Source organism: Motacilla alba, chromosome 2, assembly GCF_015832195.1.
Source record: "Motacilla alba alba isolate MOTALB_02 chromosome 2, Motacilla_alba_V1.0_pri, whole genome shotgun sequence".
Classification (NCBI taxonomy): domain Eukaryota; kingdom Metazoa; phylum Chordata; class Aves; order Passeriformes; family Motacillidae; genus Motacilla; species Motacilla alba.
Genome location: NC_052017.1, coordinates 135,767,492 through 135,791,796, shown reverse-complemented (window position 1 = coordinate 135,791,796; position 24,305 = coordinate 135,767,492). Strand labels below are relative to the sequence as shown.

The 24,305-nt window shown below is 32.8% G+C and overlaps 1 protein-coding gene across 6 annotated transcripts in view; it reads left to right on the top strand.

Annotated features, from left to right (window-relative positions):
- CSMD3 (CUB and Sushi multiple domains 3) overlaps nucleotides 1-24,305 on the top strand; it is a 580,220-nt gene that overhangs the window by 235,963 nt on the left and 319,952 nt on the right. For 3 of the 6 annotated variants that reach the window (XM_038122727.1, XM_038122747.1, XM_038122760.1), the window contains 4 exons: nucleotides 6,330-6,407; nucleotides 10,936-11,023; nucleotides 21,692-21,816; nucleotides 24,052-24,173. In XM_038122727.1, the coding sequence (XP_037978655.1) occupies nucleotides 6,330-6,407; nucleotides 10,936-11,023; nucleotides 21,692-21,816; nucleotides 24,052-24,173 (413 nt within the window). The remainder of the gene's footprint in view (nucleotides 1-6,329; nucleotides 6,408-10,935; nucleotides 11,024-21,691; nucleotides 21,817-24,051; nucleotides 24,174-24,305) is intronic. The other 3 variants (XM_038122755.1, XM_038122737.1, XM_038122769.1) reach the window with 1 other exon arrangement.

Sequence of the window (24,305 nt, the reverse complement as noted above, 5' to 3'; positions counted from 1 at the left end):
ATCTGCATATGTCCTCAGGGTTTTTTGGTTTCTTTGTTTTTGTTAGTGAAACCCAGAACACAAAGATGGGAGTCTGAAGAAATTAAATGTATTTGGCAGTAAGGTTTCTAAGATTATTTGTACATAAGAAAAATTGTGTATAAGAAATTTTCTTCTTAGAAAATTTTAAAAGTTTTAAGAAATAAGCATAACACAAATGTAATCTAGCACTCAAACATTTAATCATTGAATTAAATTTGTTTAATATTTCATTATACTTTTGGAAATACCTATTTAATATGTGCAACAAATCCACAGATATGTTCTGTTTGGTGGATGAGCTCTATAATGGATGGTTCATTAAGGTCAAGATTTTTATTCGACAAAAAATGATAATAATATCATAAACGTCTTGATATGTTCCCACTGGGAAAGAGGAATGGAGATAATTTTTTCATCCAACAGTCAAGTCTGGAGTGCTTAGAAGAAAGAAAGGGAAAAAAAAAGAAAATCAGTCATACTGATTTTAATGAATGAGTTGTGGTAATGTTTTAATTGAATTATTGCCTGCTGTACTTCCTTGTCAATTTTCTTCTCAGAACTAGTTTTTCCTATTCATGTTTTTTGCACGCCCTGCAGTTCTTGTTTTTCTTTACACTATCAATGTTTACTTCTATAATTGATATTTGTCTGATGTGTTGTATCATTACTTTCCCTTGGTATTTCAGGTTTTCTTCTCTTGACCACAAATTGCTGGTATAAATCAGACTTATTTAAATTAGAATATTAAAAAATAGTGAAATTATAATTTAATATTAAAAACACATATTAAATGTATTTCTTCCTTTTAAATAATATTTTTTCAAATTACATAAATTTAATAAAATATAGAATATAGAACAAAAAATACAATTTTAATAATTTTAAATTAGTAACACAGTGCAATAATTCAGTGGAGTAATGCAGTAGTTGCAGTAATTTGAAATATAAATCTTCTATACAATTTGATTTTACCAGGGTACTTTAAAGGGGAGGGATGTTGGAAAATGGGTGGAAGTGGTGGATAGTAAATAAAAAATCAAGATCAGTTCATGTAAAAAGTCAAAAATTTATTAGTATGAAAAAGTGGGTGTTTCACCACTTGGTCGTCTTTTCATCTCCTGTATGGCTCTTCATATGTAAGAAATTGTTAGCCTATGCAGTTCATGCTGTACTACAAATACTGACGAAAATTCATGTTCTCTTATTTCTCTCATGCTGACTTTCAAGGTGCAGAAAGGTTCTAGAAGATAGTGCTACATGTACATTAGTTGGTGTTGGGTTACAGTGAAGTACATTTGTGTAATCACTAGGTTTAGGGATTTTTTTAGTGGTGATCTCTAAGATACCTGGATATTTAACTCTTGCATTGTTAGAATCTGGAAATTATGGATAGGTAGTTGTATCCCATGAGTAGAGAATATGATGTAAAAAAAAAGGTAACTGACCTTTTTATGAGTAGTGAGTAGAAGTTCAATGCATTTTGGCAGCGGATGTACTTCTAGAGGAAATACAATTAATTTGATGAATTAACATATGCCAAAGGTGAACTGGAAGTATCATGCATGATATATTGATGTATTTAGCATATCTGCATATGCACAGCCAATGCTGGAAGTCCAAAGTATACAATACTCTTTTTTCTGTCACTAGAAATTGCTTTGTTGTGAGTAAAATCTGCCATCACCACATATTGAAGATTTTAAATAATCAATGAATGACTGGTTCTGCACAAGTCAAAATCAGTTCTACACTGTATTTCAAACACTTTTTTTTCCTGCCTCTTCAGAAAGCAGTTGAAAATTTAATTCCTCTTTATTTCTCAGATAACCTATTTTCCCACAGTATTATGCTTTTGCATAAGTAATTTAAGTAGGACTGTATATACAATCTTGAAATAACGGCTTTGATGTTATCATATTGTTCCCCATGTCCATTAGCTGAGTGATAGTGAATATAAAGTAAGAGTAGTTCTGGAGAGGGTTGTTTCCATTGTTCTGTAAATAGTTGAAATAATGCAACCTGAGTGCCTGCTTTACATAGAACAGTGGTGTTTTAGTACTCAGTATCTGAAATACTGTTTCTATTTGATTTGAAAATTTACAAAATATAGAAAGGACAAGCTGGATACTTCTGTTACATAAATGCTGTTGCACAACCAATACAAAGATGTGATTTTTTTGTTGACAATGTTTTAAATTAATGTCCTTCACATGGCTGTATTATCCTGATGCTTCCATATTGTAGAAGCAAATTTTCCTTCTTGAATTTTTTTCTCATTTGGCCCTCAGGACACACTTTTTCAATGAATCCAGAACTGTGTCAACTGAACAATCTTCATTCAAAATGAATTTTGCTTCTAATGTTTGAGATCTTGCTGTACTATAGGTAGTTATTAAAATTTTACAACTAAGTGGGGTTTTTTATGATATCTATGCTTAAAACTTCTTTACTTGAGGCCCTTTTTTAATGCAGTGCCTCTCCTGAAGTATAAAATGCTGGAATTGTCACTTAGTCCTTTCTTACAAGTGTTTGTATGTAGCACGCCTGCATATATTGCATACATGCACATAAGAATTTGGATAAATATGCATAATTACACAGCCTTTTTATTAAAGAAAAGAAAAAAAGACAATATTTTATTCTTTATGTGTGCCTAAAATTTTGCCTGTAAGTATTAGAATCTTCATTATCTTACATGAGAGACCATTTTGGTCAAAAACTTCAAGAAAATATTTCTGAACATGTTTCACTTTAAATTGGCTGCTTGAAAAGTGTGCATGTCTGTGGTGTGTCTATAGACTGAATATTAGCTCAAACATCTGTAATGAAAAAATTCTTGCCTTTATTACTGGGACTTCCCTCCTTAATAAAGCATTCAGATCCATTTTCCTTCTTTATGAAAAATATTGGGCCTTCTAACCTTAGAAAAAGTTACAGAGTGAGAGGGAGAGAAGGGTGGAGCTGTTTAGTCTGAAGAAGTGAAGGCTTTTTGGGGACTTTGCAGCACCTTCAGTTTCCTAAAGATTACCTACAAGAGAGCTCTAGAGGGACTTTTTACATGGACAGGTATTGATAGGACAAGGGGGGTTGGCTTTAAGGTCAAGGAGGGTAGTTTTAGATTAGATATTAGGTTCTTTACCTTGAGGGTGGTGAGGTACTAGAACAGGTACTTGGTACTAGGTGATCCTTAGGTCCCTTCCAACCCAAACCATTCTATGATTCTATAATAATAATTCTGTATTTGTATTAAAATGACTTGAACTAGGAAAAAAGCACGAGCTTGAGCAGAAATCCCAAGGTGGATGCCTAAATTATTTTCAGTGTTTTGTCATAATCTCTGATTTGGTTTTGGAGAGTTCTGATGCTGCTCTTTATGCTTCATCCAGTCATGTGATCAAAAATAGATTTAGGATTGTCAGAGATTTATTCACATAGGAGATGTGCACCAGTGTTCCTTCTTCTCCAAAAATAAATAATAGAAATAAAAAAACCTGCTGTCTTTATAAATTTAAAACCAACCAACCAACCAACCTAAAAGCCATAGGTATTTAAAGTATCATAAAAAAAAAAGCCTCTCTCTGTATTCTAACACTGGAAAGGTGGTTATGTCATATATGTTTTTTATAAATTTAGATTATTTGTAGAATATACTTTTGTCTTATCACTACCTTCCTATTATATTTTTATGTCTCAACAGGAGTATCCTACTTTGTTGTTGTAATCTATTTTCTAGGCTCTTGGCTGTTCAAATATATGAGAACATACTAATCTGACTGTATTTAAATATTTGTACTGTTGTTACTTCTGAACACTTTTTCTTGAGATAAATGGGCATATAAACTCATTTTTTGCAAAAATAGGTAATTTAAGACCAGGTTAACTGATCTCTTAAAGTGTCTGTTTTTCTTTGCGGATGGGCTTAGATGTGTACAACTACACAGTTTGTTGTCATGATTCCATCCTCTGAGACTTCTGAAAAGTGAAATCCACTTTCAGTTCTTACCGTCATATGTTTGACATACAAAAGAATCCTTATTTTGCCAAGTATAAAACAATCTATTTATTGGGTAGGAGATTTTTTTTGGTAATGGTAGGGTTATTTTTATGTATGTTCATGCATTTGCAGCCCAACACATAGTTTAGAGTTGGCATGTTTGCCATATAAATTGCTATAACTACTCCTTCACAGTGTATTCAGTGACTACTGTTCAGTAAATCAACATACAAACCCCAGTTTAGAGTAAAATTCTTCTCTCGTAAACATGCTTTAGAGAACTGGAATTGCTTGCTTTCGTAGTGGTATTTAATAGTCTTGGCAAAGTGATGCAAATGATTATAAAAGTCACCAAGACACTCTTTTAACTATTTGCAGTTCCACCTTAGATCTTGTGGACTCTCTTTTGTACTAGGGATATGCTGTCTACATGTTTCAGAATGAGTAGAAACCAATGAAAAAAAAAGAAATACAGGACAGTCTTCCTTTGTTAGTCTGTTATTTTGATGACTTCTGAAAATAAAGGACAAACATATCTCTAATGAGAACATTTAAACTCATTCCAGCATCTGAGATCATATATTCAAGACCACTGTCATCTTGCTTAGCTGCTGGAAGAATAACTAAGCCTATCTTCTGATTCATGAGGAGTTGTTTTAGACTGATCCTCACAGAAGGCCAGGAGAGGGTTAGAGCTATAGTTCAACATTCCTATTTACATAGAAATAACATTTTAGAAAGCTCAGACCATGACAAGAGAGCATTGCTGTTATTCCAGTATTGCTCTGCTGTATGAAGATAGAGTTCTTTGGTCTATGATTTCCCCTGAGGGTAGAATTGCTTATGGACTTCAATTAATTTGGAGAGGGGGAGGGCCTTCTCCTATTAAGAGTAAAAAAATTTCAAAATTTAGTACTTTGTGTTAACATGCATGTTTTACTTATGCAAATAATGTCTTTCCTAGAACTGTTATCAATATTTGTATGTTACATTATAGTAACACACAAGTAAATTTACATTTTGCCTTTTGAGATAATAGTGTTTCTGTATTTATAAGAAAATTTGGTCTCTTCAAAGGTATAAAAATATTTATTAACACATCCAGTATCTATCCTATAAATTGTCTTTCCTAGTAGAATGCTCTTTCTTCTGAATCTCGTTCTTCTCTTGTGCTTAGTAATGATATTTTTATTCATAAAAAGACATCAATAATATTTTGCTACTGTGGTATTTATACCTAATGTAAAGGTTCTTTGACTATCCATTGATTTTCTGTAAGAAATTATGAGTATGAAAAATTATTTGATGAGGTACAGTGTGTCTACTTAGGTTAAGTTCTCCTAGATGCAGCTCCTTTAATGTATGCTGTCTTCATCAGCAGAATTTGCTTTTAGCCAAGATAAAACATCTTCTATATAGTTTTTAAAAAAATATACAGGGGCTGTAGTGGCTATAAAGCCACTTAAGTATATTGTACATAAAATCAACTTAAAATTTAAAATTTTTAAGCAGGTCCATTTTAATGTATAATTCACTGCTTACAGGCCAAGACTATTAGAGATGAGGCACTTAGTTTAATGACTGAAAAGGAAAGTTTCTTGTAGATTATTTGTTTATTCTTGCTTACATTTTTTATATATGTTAAGTTTTGGGTTTATTCTCTTTTGATTAGTTGTTTTCTTACAAAGATATGTTGAGGCCACAAGGTTTGCCAGGATTAACTGTTTATATCATAAAGCCAGCCCACAAGAAGGACTTTTACAGATGAGCTCTGGGCTTAATGGAAAGGTGGGAGACAGCTACCTTCCACATCACATTTTGCAAATAACAATTTTCAAACCAGAAAGAAGACCAGCTGCAGAACCAAGAGTGGAATACTGGACTGTATTTTATTTCCTACATTCAAATACGTTTTTTCTTCTTTTTTTTTTTTTTTTTTTTTTTTTCCTCACCACAGAAACAGCTATTTTAGAGCAAACATATTTATAATTAGTTTCATTTTCCACGTTCCATAAATGTGTGACAATGTTTTACACAATTATGTGGTGCATGGAAATAAACACTCCTAGCCTTTTTTTTTTATTTATGCAGGAGAAAAATTAAGTTGCAAATACCAGTTCTTTCCTTTGTCAGGTATACAAATTGGTTTCAATATTTATTTTTGTAAATTGTTTCACACCAAAGGTACGAAATCCGAACTTGTGAGGTAGCCAGTACTCTAATTTGTATATACTTCCATGATAAAATTTGTCAAATGAAATATTTTAGATTGTATTGCCTGATACGTGTTTTTTTTTGTTTTGTTTTTAACTAGTGAAAAAGGCCATAGATTTTAAATCTAGAGGATTTAAATTGTTTCCAGGGAAAGACAACAGCAACAAGTTTTCTATCTGTGAGTGTACTCCTTTTTGTTACTTTTTTCTAGTGCAAGAGTGAAGTTTGTGGTGTGCTGTTTGTGTGTAATTATTTATGTATTCTTATAATAGAACTGGTTACTCCAGTCTGCATGGTGGATTTTTAAGTATGGTTCTACACCAAAGACAGCCTTTCTATAAATCTGGCATTGTATAAAGACATGTTATTTTGTCAATAATTTTACAATAAATTTACAGTATTTGAAATGAAACAAATATTCAGCCTTCTAGGTGTCAGCTGTAAATTTAGCTGTAAGAGATCAATTTTTTAAATTAACATTAGAAGTAGCATCAAATGCTGTGCAAACTATAGAGTATCCTCATTTACAAGTGCACAACCACATATAAGGTCACTACTTGAAATTTTTAAAAATTCATTAAGTTTGACATTTTAACTGATTAACTAGATGTAGCTTTAAAAATTCTGGAGATGCTTGGTGTCTCAATTTTAGTTACAGAAATTAGAAACTCAAAGTGCTTGACATCTCAGTGGACCAAGTCTTGATTAAATCACAAGGAGTCAGGCAACTTTCTAGCACAAATTAAACAGGCATTTCTCTAAATGTATTGAAAGGATACTTTCGAAAAAGAATGTGCCATTTTTATAGAGACCTTTTTGGAATAGAACCACATTTTAAATATTTAAAAGTAAATAAAATGGACTAAATGTTTAGCATATGTTGGATTATACTACATTTCATTACTCTTCACAGGATTGAAGGGATTTGTTTTTGAAGCTCCCTAGGTTGGACACATTTGAATTAATTATTTGTTTGAAGTATCAGTGATGGATTCAGTTGCCAGAATTTAGCAGCATTAGCATATGTTTTTATTTTCATTGTTAGATTTTAAACTGTCAAGGTATTATGTTTTAGACAAAGATATCTCCAAGTACCATGACCCTTTAGCATTCACCAAGTCAGAAAAAAAAAGCAAAACACACTTCTGTTCAGATTTTGTAATGTCATGTATTGCCATATTCAACTTGTCTGTAAACTGCATCATCTAAATAGTTCTGTAAGCCATTTCTGGTTTACTTGAAAGTTTTGTATCAAGGTATTTAAAAACAAATACTCTTTTTATACCTATTGGGTGAATGGAAACCAGAGCGATTATGGAGAAGAAGTAACAGTAAGATAATTACAGTAGTGTTTATAAAGTACATCACTGAGGTATCTGTCTAACGGCCCATCTGTGATTCTGTAGTTGCAAATAACAATAAAATAATTATACAATGGATGATAAAAGATATTATTTTAAGCTAATGATTACATTTTCTACTATATAAACTTTATTAGGAATTCCATATTTATAATGAAATACCAGATACTCATGATATCCAAAGCTGATTGCTATGAAATTAGTGATGAAATTTATCAACATATTTTTGAAGGTCTTTAGATATTTTCATATGTTATCATATTCTATATGAAGCTGGAAACTTCTTTATCTTTTTTGTTATTGATTATGCAGAATAGATTACATATATGAGTCAATAAAAAGTGAAGGTGAAAACCTTGGTGATTTCTATCTTTAGTGACCATAATCTTGTCATAAATGGATAACTAAGGTTTTATATTATAGTTTTGCATTTGATTCTCTAGTCACTGTGGTAGCTGAGAATGTTGAAGAAATAGTATTTCTTAAGAAGCTTATGTATTTGGCTGTTGACAAGATAATTTTCTCAGTGTGGCCCCAGCTGGGTCTAGTGTCATTGCATTACAATGACAGATAGGGTCCTTTAAGAAAAACAATGACCAACTGTTACTGAAAATAAGGATAAGTGAATATCTATTTTACTTAATGCCTTTTATTAGCAATGACACTAGAAATTTTTGTCTAGAATTCTCATCTGTATGTCCTTTCCTTATTTTACATATTTTTTGTTTTTTTTTAAAATGTATCACTCGTATAACATTCAATAGTAATGCAGAGGCGATTTGCACATAGTAAAGACAGAAGATATTTGGTATGATGATACACTTTGAAACAAGTATGCATCAGCTTCAGTTTAAAAGTGTTGACACTGACAAGTGAATTAATCGGCAGATCTAATTCAATCTGGATTCGAACTGTGGACTTTCTTGATACCAGTTTCATGATTAGATCATGAATGAATGCTTTTCCTAGATGTATTTAATTTACTACAGGAAACCCTTTAATTGCGTATTGTGCATAAGGATCTGAGGTGTAAAACAAAAATATATAGACAGATATCTCTGGAATTACATAGGGCTGTAGACTGAAAAGTCAGGCATTATGTCTATAAAAGTAACATCAATACAAAAATCCTAAACTGTGAAATTACTTTTCATTAGGCACTTTACAGAAACCAGAATGGCTTTAATATTGTGTAAATGTATTTTGGAATTGGGATCAAATTAGAAATCAGTATCTACTTATAAAATCTTTCTCTCTATTTTTAATGCAGTATATGTCTTTTTTTAAAATTTTAATTATTTCATTGATTTTCTTTTACATAAGCCTTTATATTTTATTTATTAGTACTGATAATTCCATAAAATATAATTTAAAATTATATCCTGTAGAGTGTTTCTAGGAATTAAACTTTATACAGAAAGTGTCGAAAACCAATAGGATTTTCAAGCTTCCATTTCTGGTAGAAATCTAAGTGTATGTATAATAGTTCTTGTGTCTTGCAATCCAGCAGAATATTCTTTTTATATGAATATTTGCTCTATTACCTGTGTATGGGGAAAAGTGATGTACAAAAATAAAATGATTATTTGAAATATTAAAACAGGAACTATAATAAATAGAGATAATATTGTTTAAACTCTTTTTTTTTACAGTAAAATTTTTTTTCTGTGTGCATTGATTTGCAATGCATGGCCAAATGGCACCATTATAATTTCTATAATATGATTATCAGACATCATGAATAATTTTAAAACTATAGTTTTACTATATATTTAATGTCAGAAAAGTTTGAATGTCTTCTATTTATATGCAGGCTACCTTTGATGATTCTGAGTTTCTCACATCTTATAATGAAGCACCCAATATTTCAAAGAGAGCATTAATTCTAAGTGCCTATCCAACAAGATGGCTTTGACTGCTTTCCATGCAGTCTATGGAATGGTAGTTGTCAGAGAAATATATATATTTCAACACTTGTATGAATATCAGTTTCTGTAGCTAGTATGCTTTCATCACATGGACATCTATTGGAGGAGGAAAAGACTGAAATCTGAAACCAGGATAGAAGCCTCCTCCTGGCCCAAAAGTTCCCTGAACATAGAAATCCAGAGATTGCCTTGGAGTGTTTTTAGAGCAACCTTTGACATGTTACAGGTGTCTTGGGACAGAGGAGAGTAAATACGGTGGTTCCAGCTGACAAGCACTGAGCTTGACAGGTTTTTTGAGCAGTGTGCTGTGTTGTTTTCTGCTTAAGCCTGTAAAACATTTGCCTTTGGCCTTTGGCTTCCTCAGCGGTACCAAACCAATTCTTCCCTTTCTGTGTGTGTAAGAAGACAAATTTCAAGGAAGAGAAACCCCCAAGGATTCTGAATTATATTTCTCTTCATTAAAAGCTGAAAGTTAATGAAAAATCTTTGAAAGTATAGGTAGAATCTACTTTTTTTTTTTTTTTTTAATTCAGCAGTGTGGTTACCCTAATTATTGGTCTAGTTCACCAGTAATAAAGATGAATAAAGGTTAAAATATTTCTCTGCTTAATACAAATTACTTGGCCTCATGTCAACTTATTTTTTTTAAATATTTTTCTGTCAAGACATGAATTTATCAAGTAATAGCAGACTAACATCCTTTGCTAATTTTCTGCTTTTGTGAATAGGTGGTTGAATATGCTGAGATATTATTGTATTGTTACATACAAATTTCTGGAAAAATACAGAGAATGGTTCACAGGAAGTTTCTTTCTGAAGATCCATTTTAGTTTATTGTAAGATAAATGTATTCGAATCAAACTGGCATTTTGTGTTTACCTTCAGATCACCATATTTTGGGTATATATCCATTTTCAATACTGATCAAGGACAATTCTCTCAGCAGGAGTTTACGCATTCAAGTTTTATTACAATTCAAGGAGAAAAGGTCAGCTCTAAGTGGATATGACATTTATTAGCGTATGTTCAGAATATTACAGCCCTAAACCTGATGAACATTCCTTTAAATGTTAATGCTTCTAAAAAATAATAATAACATTTCCATATGGATTCAATAATATTGCAAGCAAAAAATTGCTTATTAATATATCTGATAAAAAACTTGTGGGTTTTTTTTTTTTTAAAAATAACCCAGAAAATACATGCTTTGTTACTTATAGGGAGGACAAACTTACATATAGAGTTTATATGGGTGATCATATTCTGTAGAAAATCTGTTTTAAAAGACCTAAAAGGAAAAGAATATACTCTCATATTTGTTAATTGCTTACCTCTGTATTTTCTGAAAACTTTGTTACTTTATCTATTTTTTGTTTATTTTATTTTGTTGTTGTTTGTTTTTGTTTTTTTTTTCCAGTAAATGAGGGAGGTATTAAACAGGCGTCCAATTTGTGTCCAGATCCTGGAGAACCAGAAAATGGAAAACGGATAGGCTCAGATTTTAGGTAAAATATAAACTCTACCATCGTATCATTTCTCTAATAGTGAACTTGGAAAATGAATATGTTGAAAATGTATTTGTGTTGCTGAGTACTTTCTCAAAACTGACCTTCTTAATAGAAGGTGCACTATAATTCGGTATAGAATTATGTAATGCAATATAGCATGTACCTAGTATGCAAAAAGATAGAATACCTAGGAGAGATCATACATCTCTGAAAATCTGACAAAAATAGGATTGAAGGTAAGTTTATGTTATTTTCTCATGTAAATACTGTGTTAGATTTATAAATATTGATCATACATGTTGTATTGGAGGCTTTTGCAAAGTACAAAGCAAAACTGAATATAACACAAGAAGAACAATAAAACCTCAGAGAAGAAGTTTCAGATCGTACAGAAATATTCATTCAGTCTAATAGAGAACTTATGGTCCCTACAGAGTGTTTTTTAGGACCCCAGAAGTTTTATACATGCAGATGTATTTCCCTAGTGGTCATCAGATTGGCCTAGGACTCTTAATCCAGACCATTTTTTAGTTAATTTTTCTTCTATTCACAGCTATCATTCAAATTCCTTATCTTGTAAGATAAAACAGGCTTTCAGTACTCTTTCAAAATATTCTATGTTGTTTTATCAGTTAGCTTGACTCTAAATTCCAGTACCACCAGTGGTTGATGAGTAGAGACACACATAATGAATTTTTGAGAATGTTTTGGATTAATTTTAATCTCTTTTCCGAGTTTCTCGTTTTTTTCCTTTCCAATTGTTGAACATTTATTTAAAAGAGTTAACATGCATATTATTTTATATTTCACATACAAAGACACTTCAGACTGTATAAAAAAATTAGAATCTATGTTCTTGTTTCACATCATATGCTAATTTCACATAATGTTTACAAAACATGAAACACCTTAATGATGAAAGAAAAAAGACAGAAAGAAGTAGAAGTGTGATAATTTTTAAATTAATTTGTTTTGATACATTCAAGTTTGTTTTCTATGTATTTTGTATTGTACATATTACAACACACTTCTAAGAATTTGAAGAGAACTCAGAGTAATCTGGATGTACAAAGATTTCACAAAATTATATTTCATGTTTTGCATAACTTCTTGTACCTTTTTGTGTGTTTTGTCTTTAATCCTTGTAATCAAGCAGAAAACAGGATTGAAAATTACATCCTAAGTAAATGCGCTAGCTAGCACAGAGTAACTACAATTTCTCTATTTTTTATGTCTCCCTATTTCTCTACTTTTGAGAAAAGCAGAAGTTCAATATGCACCCAAGAAAGCTTTATAACTAATTTTATAAAATACAATTTCTAATGTTAGCTTTCAAAATAAAAAGTTTGTATTTTCAGAGAAATAGAAAAAAACCTGTATTTAACTGTCATATGTTCTAGAATCATTACTTTGGATGGTATTTTGTATTTTAACTTCAAAAATATGGCTTGAGAGCAACAGCATTTGACAGACAACCTGCCAGTTCTTTTCTAGTGTTATCTCTGCAAGTGATCATGAAAAGACCTACTTACAAAGATGATTCCAGTTAAACTTATGTGAGGGCAGTACCTCGAAAAAGATATGATGATGATCATGCCCTCATCTTTCTTTTTAGACCAAAATGTTAGGATTTCAGTTAGCATTATTTTTAACTGTACACTAGGATGATGTAGCAGGCTTTCCTGCTTCAAATGCATTGATGAGAAAATGAAAGGAAGAGGTGTTCAAATTACTGAACAATAGTATAAAAGATATACAAGTACCAGCATCAATATCTTTTCCAGTGTTTCCTTTCCCTAATTTCTCATTAATCTTGGTGACATTTTTTTCTCTTTTAAAAAAATCCCCCAATAATCTTTATGGATTTATACTTGTTAAAAACAGCACTGGTGCATATTAGTAAAACGCGCATTTAGCTCAAATTGAAAACATCATACATTGATAAAGGTCTTACAGGGAACAAAAGCAGGCCAAAAATTTTCAGCAGACTTAACAAAATTCCTGTTTAAATTAACCTGGTTTCAATTCCTGCCGTTATGACAATAGTTGTTCAAGCGCCTCATAGGCTTCCAAAGTAATAATGTTACAAATTATTATTGTGTTACATTTTGTCAAAAAACATCTAGTACCATGGAAAATCTTTTCCTTTCTGACCTATACCTGGCACATTAAAAAATAGCACACTTTCACCTTTTCTTTCTCTAAGTCGCTCTCTCTGTAATGAAGGAAATAGCTTTACTTTAAGCTTGCCTCTTTTTTTCCTTTCTGAAAAGAAAGCACAATTCCAATTACAATGCCTTCATCTGAAAACACAGTATTTTGAAGAAGGGTTTGGTTCTATCTCTGCTAAGATCAATTAAAATTTGATTTCTGTACAATTTAATATATATTAGAGAAGAGCATGCTCTTGTCACATCTCCTTAGCTTTCTTCAAATGTGAAGGTGTACATTTGGAAGCATTGTATTGCAGCTGAACTTCTGTTCTGATTACAAACACTACCTGCTCTCAGCACATTAATTTCCCCTTACATGGTTTTTACACAGATTTACAAAATCTGCAATTCAAGCTCTTAGACAAACTGGAGCATTCCATGACATTATTTGGGGCCTGTAATTCCATGTTTGCCCTTTTGGATATTTTTTCTAATGATAAAATTCCCCATACCTGCATTTTGGAGTATTTAAGACATTTTTTCTGATCTGGCTAGATGCATATTTGAGCATAAAAGGTTTTGCATGTTGAAATAAAGTCAAGAAGACTTAGTTGTAGCTGCCAGCTTTTCCTGTACTGAAAAAAACATTCTACTTCAGAAAGAAAACTTCCCATCCCTAGGAGTTTCTTAAAATTTCAGACACACTAGTGATTATTCAGCTGGAATTTGCTGAATAATTTTTCATTATTTTGAAAAATTATTCATTAAATTAAATAATTAATTTTTCTTTACTCATCAACCACTAAAATAAATCTTTTTAGAACTAATAATAAATCTTTCTCATGTGTCCATTTTTAAAATGAATGCCACTATGTAAAAATATGAGATGTAATAGATCAAGGAAAAAAGTTTTCACATGGTCTTGTTTCTGTTTTTGTTTATTTCTAGTGGAATAAACACATCCATATTCATATCCTGAATTATCCTCGAATAGGTGTTTTTTTATGAGGCATACATGTTCTTTCACCACCATCTTAAAGTTCTATCTTCAGGACATGAATTAACAAGCCCATCTTTATCCCTCTACCTCTGTAGTGTGGTCCCACTAGGATTTAAATGTGAGATTCTGATCAAACCTGTATCGCAACAAACCAGTAAATACTGTTGGACAAAAAATGCTGATGCAGTCTTAAAAATATACATTCTACTGACAGAAGGAAGAATATGAAGTTTATAAGGACAGTTTTTTTTACCAACAGATTGATTTACAGTATAACTAATTATAATGTCTTCTTTCATTTTATATAATAAATTAGTTTGTAGTTATTTTCTTTGGAAGAATGAAGTTCAGCATTAATTGAATAGATTGACTAGAAGTTTCACACTTGATTTTCCTTAAATCTTCTCTGAATCACCTATCCTTCTCTGCAGATATGCAAGGTGAGCTTCTAGACTTGGAAACTTGAAGCCAAACATCCTGAAAAACAAATCAAACTTGGTTTGCAGCATGAGATATGAGGCTAGTTTATGGGGGATTTTTGCACCTATAACTTTTTAAAAGTTAAGTGGATCCTTTGTCAAGGACAAGTGTCTGACAGTAAAAGCTTTGTGAGAAAAGATTATACTTATTTTTTAAAGATGACTTACCAATGACCTCCATAGTGTCAGGAAATCCTCTGAAACTGAAATTTAGTCATCAGTTTAGTTTTTTCAGTAAGGATTTTTCTTGGTCAGAAATTTGGAAGATTTAGATATTCTAACATAATATGATGGAATTCTAGCATTTTGCAGTAATATTTCCAAGTAATGTACAAACTGATCTGTGAAAATGTTCCTATGGATGTTCTTGAGAGAGATGCTGTGACTTAGCTCTGCTCTCATACTGTGACTCAAAGACAACAGTAGAACCTATGTGTAGCTTGCACATAAAAATATTATGGATCAGTAATGTGCAGAAAGTTGCCAGGTTAAAAAAACAATCACTGTTCATAATCTTGAAAACTGACATGTCTTTGCTTTCTTTTGCTGCAGACAGAAGAATTAATATATGTGCTGATTGTTTCTTTATGCTAGGATTAAAATATATGATAATGCTAAATTTACAATTTGATGGAGATGGACTTTAAGAACTGATTAGTTATTTCTGGCTGTACATTTTCTTCTATGGCTAAAAATGGTACCCCTCTCTCAAATTTGTTCAGTTGCAGGCATGAGCTGAACAGGTTAATACATCATAATGATGGTTTTGATTCTTTGCATAATTTATTATTTTTCAACAATAATTTAAAAAACTTATCAAATAATGGAGGAGAAGAACCTAAAATGAGGTAGTTTGCTACACAAATGACAACTATTAGTGTAATACTATTCAGTATAGACTTTATATGAAGTTCAAAATTTTAAACTTTCTCATCCTTTTGAGGTTCTATAGTTCATTTTGGACTCCTTAGTGCTTTTACTTTCTGTTGTTTAAAGAGGAATCACAAATTTGAGGCAAATTATGAAAAATTTAAAAACAGGAACTTAAAATTTTGTCAAATTTGTATACTAACATCCTTATTTGATATTTGTTTATACATTTTTCCTAATAAAAATATATCCAAAGTTTGGGGTTTTTATGAAAATGCTTCATCAGCTGTATCACAATTCACTTGATCTGCTGCCACCACTTCTAGTATTGATAAGTATATAGTTTGTTTTATTCAGGATGAGAACATGTTCAATAGTGCAGAACATTGTACCTCTACTTGTTGGATTTCATGTGGTTTCTGTTTGCCCGGTGCTGGACTTTGCCAGGCTTATGGATTGAAGGTCTGATCTTCAGTGTGTCAGCTACTTTTCCTACTTTAGTTTGATGCATAAATATATGGATCCATACATTCTGTCTCCCCATCAAGGCTGAGGATGAAAATATGAGACAGTATCAGACCTTATGTTGATTTCCTAATGCTCAGATTATTACTGTCCACCAGCTGAATATGAAGCAATCGATTCCTGCTCTTTAAGCACAGCTGCCAGGCAGATTTTGAATATGTATCGATTGAGTGTGTATTTTGTCAGCTCTCAAAACACACTGCTGTGAAAGGCGCTCTCAGAAACGTTACACTGAGCTCTGCAACATCAACCACTGGGCTGCAACATCTACCAATGTAGCCAGTCATTTTGTCATAGAAGACAATCAAGTTGATCAAATATAATTCAACTTTGGTAAATTTGTGTATGTCCTCTTGATTTCCAGTTCATGCTTTACTACAGCACGTTCTTCCAGAGATCAATGAAAGATTCCAAGCATTTTCTTGCCCTTTTTAAAAGTTCATGCGATGCTAGCCTTTCTACGATCAGTCAGAACATCTCATCATAGTTTTTCATAGATTATACCCACCTTGCACAGACTCATGGAGATTTTTCAGCAGCCTTTGGAGAAAGCTATTTGGCCACCTGGCCTTGAAAACAGCTACCTCCTTTTACCTGTTCTTTCCCAGTATTCTCTGACCCTCTTCTTCACAAATTATGTTGGTACATACAGATACCTAGGAGCACATCTGCTGTAGAAATTGATGCAGAAAAGACATTTAGTGCTTCTGCGTTTTCCATATTGGATTTCAGCACCACAAGATTGCTTCATCCATTTACAAATGAACCTGCATTGTATATGAACTTGCTTTTATGACTAATACACACAAAGAAGCATTTTTGCTTACCAGTGTACCTCACTAGTCTTAGCTTTAGCTAGAGTCTCATTCAAAAGTCTAATTTAGTCACCCAGGGACTCCTAAATTAGTAGGTCCAGTTCAGAAAGTTCATTAATCATAAATGACCAGAAGATGCACTATAAATGGTTCCTGTTTTCTAAAGATTTTCTGAGCATTGATTTTTCATCTCTTTCAGTGTTAGCATACTGAATTCAATGGCCATTGACTGCATCCACAAACAATTTCTTTATTAATATATTCTGATTCTAAAATTTTATGAGACTTTTGTTCTATGCTTTAAATTTTTCTCTTTTTTTGATGATGTATATCTATATTGTATACCACAATGAACAGCTTCCTAATTATATCATGCTTCATTTCTCTTGAGATTTACAAAGCAGAAATAGTCTACTTTTAGGGGGCTTCATCTGGTAAGCAGTTTGGACCAAATGTAAGTCAGGATCAAACTGTCCTTATTTTTTCACACTATTTTTGGTCATTTGTTCCCACAATCTGTTTTTGGACCACTCTGCCAGTTTTCTCTAAAATAATACCTGCCCACAGTTCAGAGGTTCCCCTAAAACCAGCTTCCACAGTCTGATTTTCTCACTCCACAATTTTTAGTTCTCTAACATACCAGAAGGCTGAGATAAGATCTCTCACATGTCCTCCTACAGTACCTCTGGATATGTAATAGATGTCATCAATTTTATCCTATCAAGGTTCTGTCTTTGTCTATAACACAATCCTTCCATCATCTGAGATCCTGTCAAAGAAAAGGAAAACAGAAAATAAAAATTCAAAACCTTACTTAAATTGTTGCTATGTCACCACAGCACACAAACCTTCATCAAACTCGTGGCTTATCTTTTATTTCATTTTTTCTTAGAGCTAATAATTTTTTCCTGGCAATTTGCATGTCCTTTTTGAATCTTCATCATATTCACCTCATGGGCCTCATGCACCTGCCAGTGGAGGGAAGTGACACTTTACCCTTTTGTACTCGAGTAATCAAACTGTTTAAAGAGAAAGATGAATTTCTGAATAATTCTAGCTCACAGATTAAAGGTATTGGAAAAATAATATTGTCATCAGAAACAAGAAGAATCTCTCCTTCGATCACTGTGTGGGCCATTCACTCAAGATCTGGACTCCATGATCCTTTTGTGTACCTTCCAACTCAGAATATTCTATGATTCTGTGATTCTCCGATACTAGAAAATTTGGAAAGAGCTGAAAGAATTTTCATTTTTAAGAGTGTATAGATAGATAATGACAGCAAAATATTAAAAAGTGGTAATCTTGACTATGCTTTTAAGTTCCTGAGAGACACATTTTCTTAACATTTTCTTGAAAAGCTCTCTATTATTGTCCTTTTTTAGTTGATCTTCCATAGGAACTAATCTCCTGCTCTTCCATTTTTTTTCTTAGACTGGTATTTTATCATCTGCTTATCTAATGGCCCTAAGTAGGTCTCACTCACACAGCATATATGTCACAGATTTCTTAAATTATCCAGTTCCACTCTGAGTCCAGTCATATGCTTATAGTCATATACTATTAAATATCAGTTAATTATCAAAAATTATTTGGATAAGTAAAATGGACTTCATAATGTGAATGTTATTTATACTTTTGTAGGTGATAGAAATAATTATTATGCTTGCACAGTCTTCATAATTATTCACACCTCTGGGATTTTTGTCTGTTACAGGTTTTTTGGTTATTTTACCAATAGTTTAATTTTATTTGTAAATGGTGTATTTCCTGCTTGGCATTTCCTCTTTAAATCAGTCCACAGCTAGTTAAAGGAAATATATTATTATGTTATTTTTCTTCAAGTGTTCCTTTTTTTTATCCTAATAATAAAGACAGTCAGATTTTCTCAATATGACTTTCTGAAGCAGAGAATTATGAAAATCTAATCTTGAGAAAGATATTCTTGTCTTCCCAATCGCTACCTTTTGAACTTTCTTAACCATATAGTCCCTGTAGCAGCTGTGCATAATTTTTAAAATTAGTTATAGACAATCTTTGTGTTTCATAGTTTTGAAATATCCTCCAACTCTATGATCTGCCTGGTGGGTCTTTTTCCTCAGTTGCCTTTTATTCTTACATTGCAAGGGCCTTTACATTATGTTTACTTTCTTTTTCTCAGTTTATCACTCTTCTATCTCCTTTTTTGTGGATTCTGCAGCTATCCTTTATCCCATTCTTTCACTAACATTCTTATTCAAACAGGAACTGTTTTGGAACAGTTTATAGAGCTGTACCCACTGTCAAATCCTCCTTTCCTGAGATATCTATTCAGGTGACTATCATGTTTCATGTCCTCATTTTCTTAGTATCTATGTCTCTGTAAGGCCCAGGTACTTCCCAGATTTCATCAACTATTTTGTGTTGACACCATTCCTTTTCAAATATCTAACATTTCTAACTCCCTTAAGTTAATTCTTGTTCTGATAAGTATCAATCTTCTTTAGTAGCTTTTTTCATCATAGATGCATTTGAATAGATTACCTGACAAAAGTTATTCTCTGGAATGTGTGCTTTTATTTTTCTCTTTACCTTTGTGAATTGAAGAATCACAGCACTAAAATGGCCATCTATAAGGAATGAAAAACAGGCCTCATTCTTTGCAAGCTAAACCCTTGAGAGAAAAATTAATTTTAGTACGTTTTTTGCCAAAAATGTATGTCATACCTTGTGAGATCAAACCCAGATTTGAAGACTGGGTCAAGCAAAGTGTCAAGTAAATATTGACACTTTGTCTAGAGAAATTTACAAACCTTTTTTTTACCAGTATGTAATGTTGCCTTTCTGATTGCAAAGGCGTGCAACCTGGTTCCGATGAAACAGTACGGCGACCTACTCCTCACGGTCGCTCGGGCCATTAACAAGACGCTAACACCAATGTGGTGGACGGTTAAAGGCATTTATTGCTTCATCTCATGGGGTTATATACTCTAGGGTACTTCACTACGTCAGGAGGGGGTCTTGCAACACTTTCTGGGTTAGTAGAGTGGAAAGTTACTAGCCATGTTAGTGGGGGCTACACATTCCAAGGGTGATGGCTTATCTTAGGGGATTAGGGAAGAGACATTCCTGTAACTTTCCGTAACAGCCCAAAATCTTCCGAGCGCTTTTCCCTACCTACTACAATGTAATGTATCAGACAGGGAAATGTCATCCATACAAGGATGGTCAGGTAACTCCATCCATCCATCCATCCATCCATCCATCCATCCATCCATCCATCCATCCATCCATCCATCCAAGGAGGGTCCGATAACTACATGGCTTACAGTGTTATATAGGAAGGCTGCTATAACAAACTCTTGGGGAGTTACTGCACATTTAATCTTAAAATACCCAGAGAACTGCATTCACAGTGTAGCCAAGATCTTGTAAGTCATATGTATGTATAAAACATTTTACACTTGGCAGCTGTGACACACAAGCCTTTAAAAACAGCAGGCTGAAATTATGAAGTGTGAGGTACTGATATCAGAGAAAGACCTGATGTATTGGCTTTTTTCAGCTATAATCAGGATTTGAAACCATAATGATTTTTAAAGGAAAATACTTATCTCAAGAATATACATTTACATATTGATTTATTCAACTTTTCCAGACTGAATTGCCCTTTTCCTTCTTCCTACCCAGCCTCAATCCTCCTCTCAGAAAAACTTAACAAACAACAATAAAAATAACAAAAAAACCCCAACCAACCAACAAAAAATGACAAACAAAAACCCACAACCCAACAAATAAACAAACAACAAAACAAAACAAAACAAACAACCAAAAATGTTTTGCCGGACTTCTTGTTTTGTCCTGAGCTGTTTCCAGCACCAGATGTCAGCTTCATATGAGGAAGTAAAAAACCTCTTCAAGCCAGCATTATAACTTCATAAATTATCACAGCTAAACACTAGAAATCTTTTATTTTCTTCCATTAATTTGAGAAACATATGCCAGTTAAATGAGCAAGTCCTCACATTCTAGTGACTTTAATTTCTTGTAACTTATCTAGTAGATGTTACATTCAAAATCTTGTTACTGGCAAGAGTACAGAGACCACTTCTATGAAGTTAAGACTTCACTGCAAGCTTAATTAAAATCTTAACCTACTAAACAAAATATAAAGCATTGCTATAACTAATATTTTTACAATAATACATATTAACATAGTATAATCTTATTAATAATATACTTATTTTTAAATGCAATAAACAAGCCCTTTTTCTCTGGCATTGTGCTCCTCCTTCCAATGCTCTCCAGTTCTAAAGTCAAAAGTACCAGACTTCCTCAAGAACAATCAGGGGTGGGAGATATTCACAGCATATTTTATATCCTGAGGTCTTCACTGGGAGAAATAAAATGTTTATAATAGGAATTTCTCTTTCAGTCTTGTAGTTGACCTTTTGAATTTTCTTCTAGGTGATTCCCTGGTATTGTTTTCCCATTCTTTCCTAGCTTCAATTAACATAAATAGCTACTTTTAGTTACACAATGTCTAGATTTGACAAATTTTTACTATATGGAGGTCTGAAGTTAGGTCAGAAAATAGTCACTTGACCTCCAAATGACTGTAAAAAGAGGTAAACCAGCTCCAGCCAAACTAGGCCCAGAGAGGGCTGAACAGTGTGCACTATCAGGCTAGTACACAGCCCTCAGTGTTTTACTATTGAGAGCAGAGATTTCTGGATTACATATTTGTATTGTTTGTCAAGACTGTCATATCTAAAGGAATAGGAACAATGGACTGCTATCTATTTGTTAAAAATGCTTCTTTTTATGTCATTGTTTGATTTTAGCTTGGGAGCAACAGTACAGTTCTCCTGTGATGAAGATTATGTACTACAAGGTTCCAAAAGTATCACCTGTCAAAGGATAGCTGAAGTTTTTGCTGCATGGAGTGATCATAGACCTGTGTGTAAAGGTAAACAGAAATTGTTACCCTCAGAGTGATTATTCCATTTGGCATCTATCCATTGTTTGATAGCCAATCCTATTAAATTTTTTGTAAGTACCTAAAATTTTAATCCCAGTGTCCCCACTTTCTCAATAAAAAAGGATTCTCCTATGCTGTTTTGTTTAACATGAACTTTGTATTTCAGCATGCTTGCTTCCATGGGCAACTTACATTATAAATTTTGCTCCTTTATAAGGAGCTGACACAAACCTATCACATGCTAATTATTAGAACTTATCAAGATGGGTATCAAAATTGCAGTGATTTAATATAAAACCAGTAATTCATGAAGCTTCCTCATTACTCATTTTATAAGCAGATAAGAAATTCTTGAATTTATTATAGGTAAGTAGGAGAAGTAAGTCTACACCTGGTTTTGACCCTGAGCAAATGGATAAAGGGCAAAAAATTCACTGAAAGAAAAAAAGCATGAAGGAATTTTGCTGAAAATACAGCAGCAAGTAGTATGATGAATACCTGAATCAAGGAATGAAAGTATTAGTGTGTAGGTACAGATCAGATATTAATATATACTGAAAATATTAATGTGCACAAATACACAGAAACTGTCCTAATCACAACAGGTTTTTTTTCTGGATTTCAAACTTAAAGTACTGGAAGCAAGTGTCTTAGGAATATTTAAATTCAGTATAAATAATAGACATTGGGTGTCAAAGACTTTGATTTCATTCCACTGTAGAACAACATGGTTCCTTTGAGGCTACAAGGCTACGCTGAGAAAAGGCAGCAAACTGAGCTCATAACTCTTCTGCAGCACACAGACAAAGGAGCTGTGCTTTATGTTCCAACTCAGCCCCAAAAGATGGACCCACATGTTCAGATGGAGCAACAAACTGTCTAGAACACTCACTGTTTTTCGTCTCCTGAATTACTTCGCACATACAAGCTGCAAGAAGTCATACAATTTCTTATTAAAGATATAGACTAAAATGCTTGGCATTAGTGCCACTTGTGACCTTAATGCTACTGATCCTAAATGAGGAGCCTTCCTCTCATCTCTCTACCCTCTACTTCTTTCCAGGGATCTGTTGTGACTTTGAACACACTCATCACCCTGATGAGTGTTTATATATACTGTTTCTCTGAGGGTGGTGCAAAAGTGGCATTCTTTCTAGAGAGTAACGTGAGTGAAGGAACAAGCCTTCATCCAGCAGCAGCTGAATCTTCCTGTGTTCAGTATTGATCAAATAAATATGCTTTGTGAAAGTGCAATGCAACTCTAGGATTATTTCACGTATCTAAATGTCAATTTGTTTTATTCAATTATGCAAGATGGTCTGTCAGAATACAGTGGCAGAAATAGTTCTTTAGCTTTTGCAGCTTATATAGTGTCATAATAATCACTGGAGAAATAGTATAGGCTCATGTTTAGTTGAGGTTGCTTGTCAGTTTTACATCCTCATACAGGAAAAGTTAACCAGTAGAGCATTCAGCAAAGATCTGAATATCAAGGGAAGAACAATAAAAGTGTTATTGACTTCAACAGACTAGGAATTTAGTGCCTTGAAAGTGTCACTTGAAAGCACAAAGGACACATCCTTTGTATTATTCATGACAGAGATCCAAGCTATGTAAATAAGAATATGGGTTTTTTTACTGACATGCTATTGCAAATAACCATACAGACTTTGAATTGAAAATAAATACCTTTTGTAATCTTTAGAAATAGATAACACTGTTTTGTGTAGTCTAACTTTTACAAGATTAATTTAAATTTTTCAGTGCTTTGGCCATTGATTCAATGGGCTGTACAAGGGTTATAGGAGAAAAAATGCTGGCATGCCATACACCAATACATATGCACAAAAAAACCCCACATATGCACAGTGATAAAGGTTTCTACTATTTAAATTTGCCTTTCAAGACATTAGTGAAGGTGGAATAAGTTAGAATTTTAAAGAATTTTAAAAATAAGTAGTGCAGATTCTGTTACTGTATTTACTATTTTTCCTCAAAATACTTTCAACATTTTTTGAGATTATAAGTTTAGACACAAGAGAAGATCTACTTTATTTTGTCAGAATAATTAAATGTGAATGTTTTATTCCCTTCTAAGAGGTGGTTCTGTTTTTGTTCAATGGTATTTTAATTCTTCATATATTGATAAAAGTTAGAGATCAGTTCATGAATTTGCTACATGTATTTTCTATGTGAATTAAAAGGTGAACTTTCTTTTTGCAGTCAAAACTTGTGGATCCAATCTTCAGGGGCCTGGAGGCACTTTTGCATCACCCAATTTTCCATTTCAATATGACAGCAATGCTCAATGTGTGTGGATCATCACAGCTATCAATACTAATAAGGTAAGTTTAATATTCTGGCTTTTCTTTTAAAAAAAAACCCAAAACAAACAAAGCCCCCCCTCCACCTCTACCCCCTCAACTCTAAACCAACCAAACAAAAGCACACATAGACCATAACATTTTTCACTAATA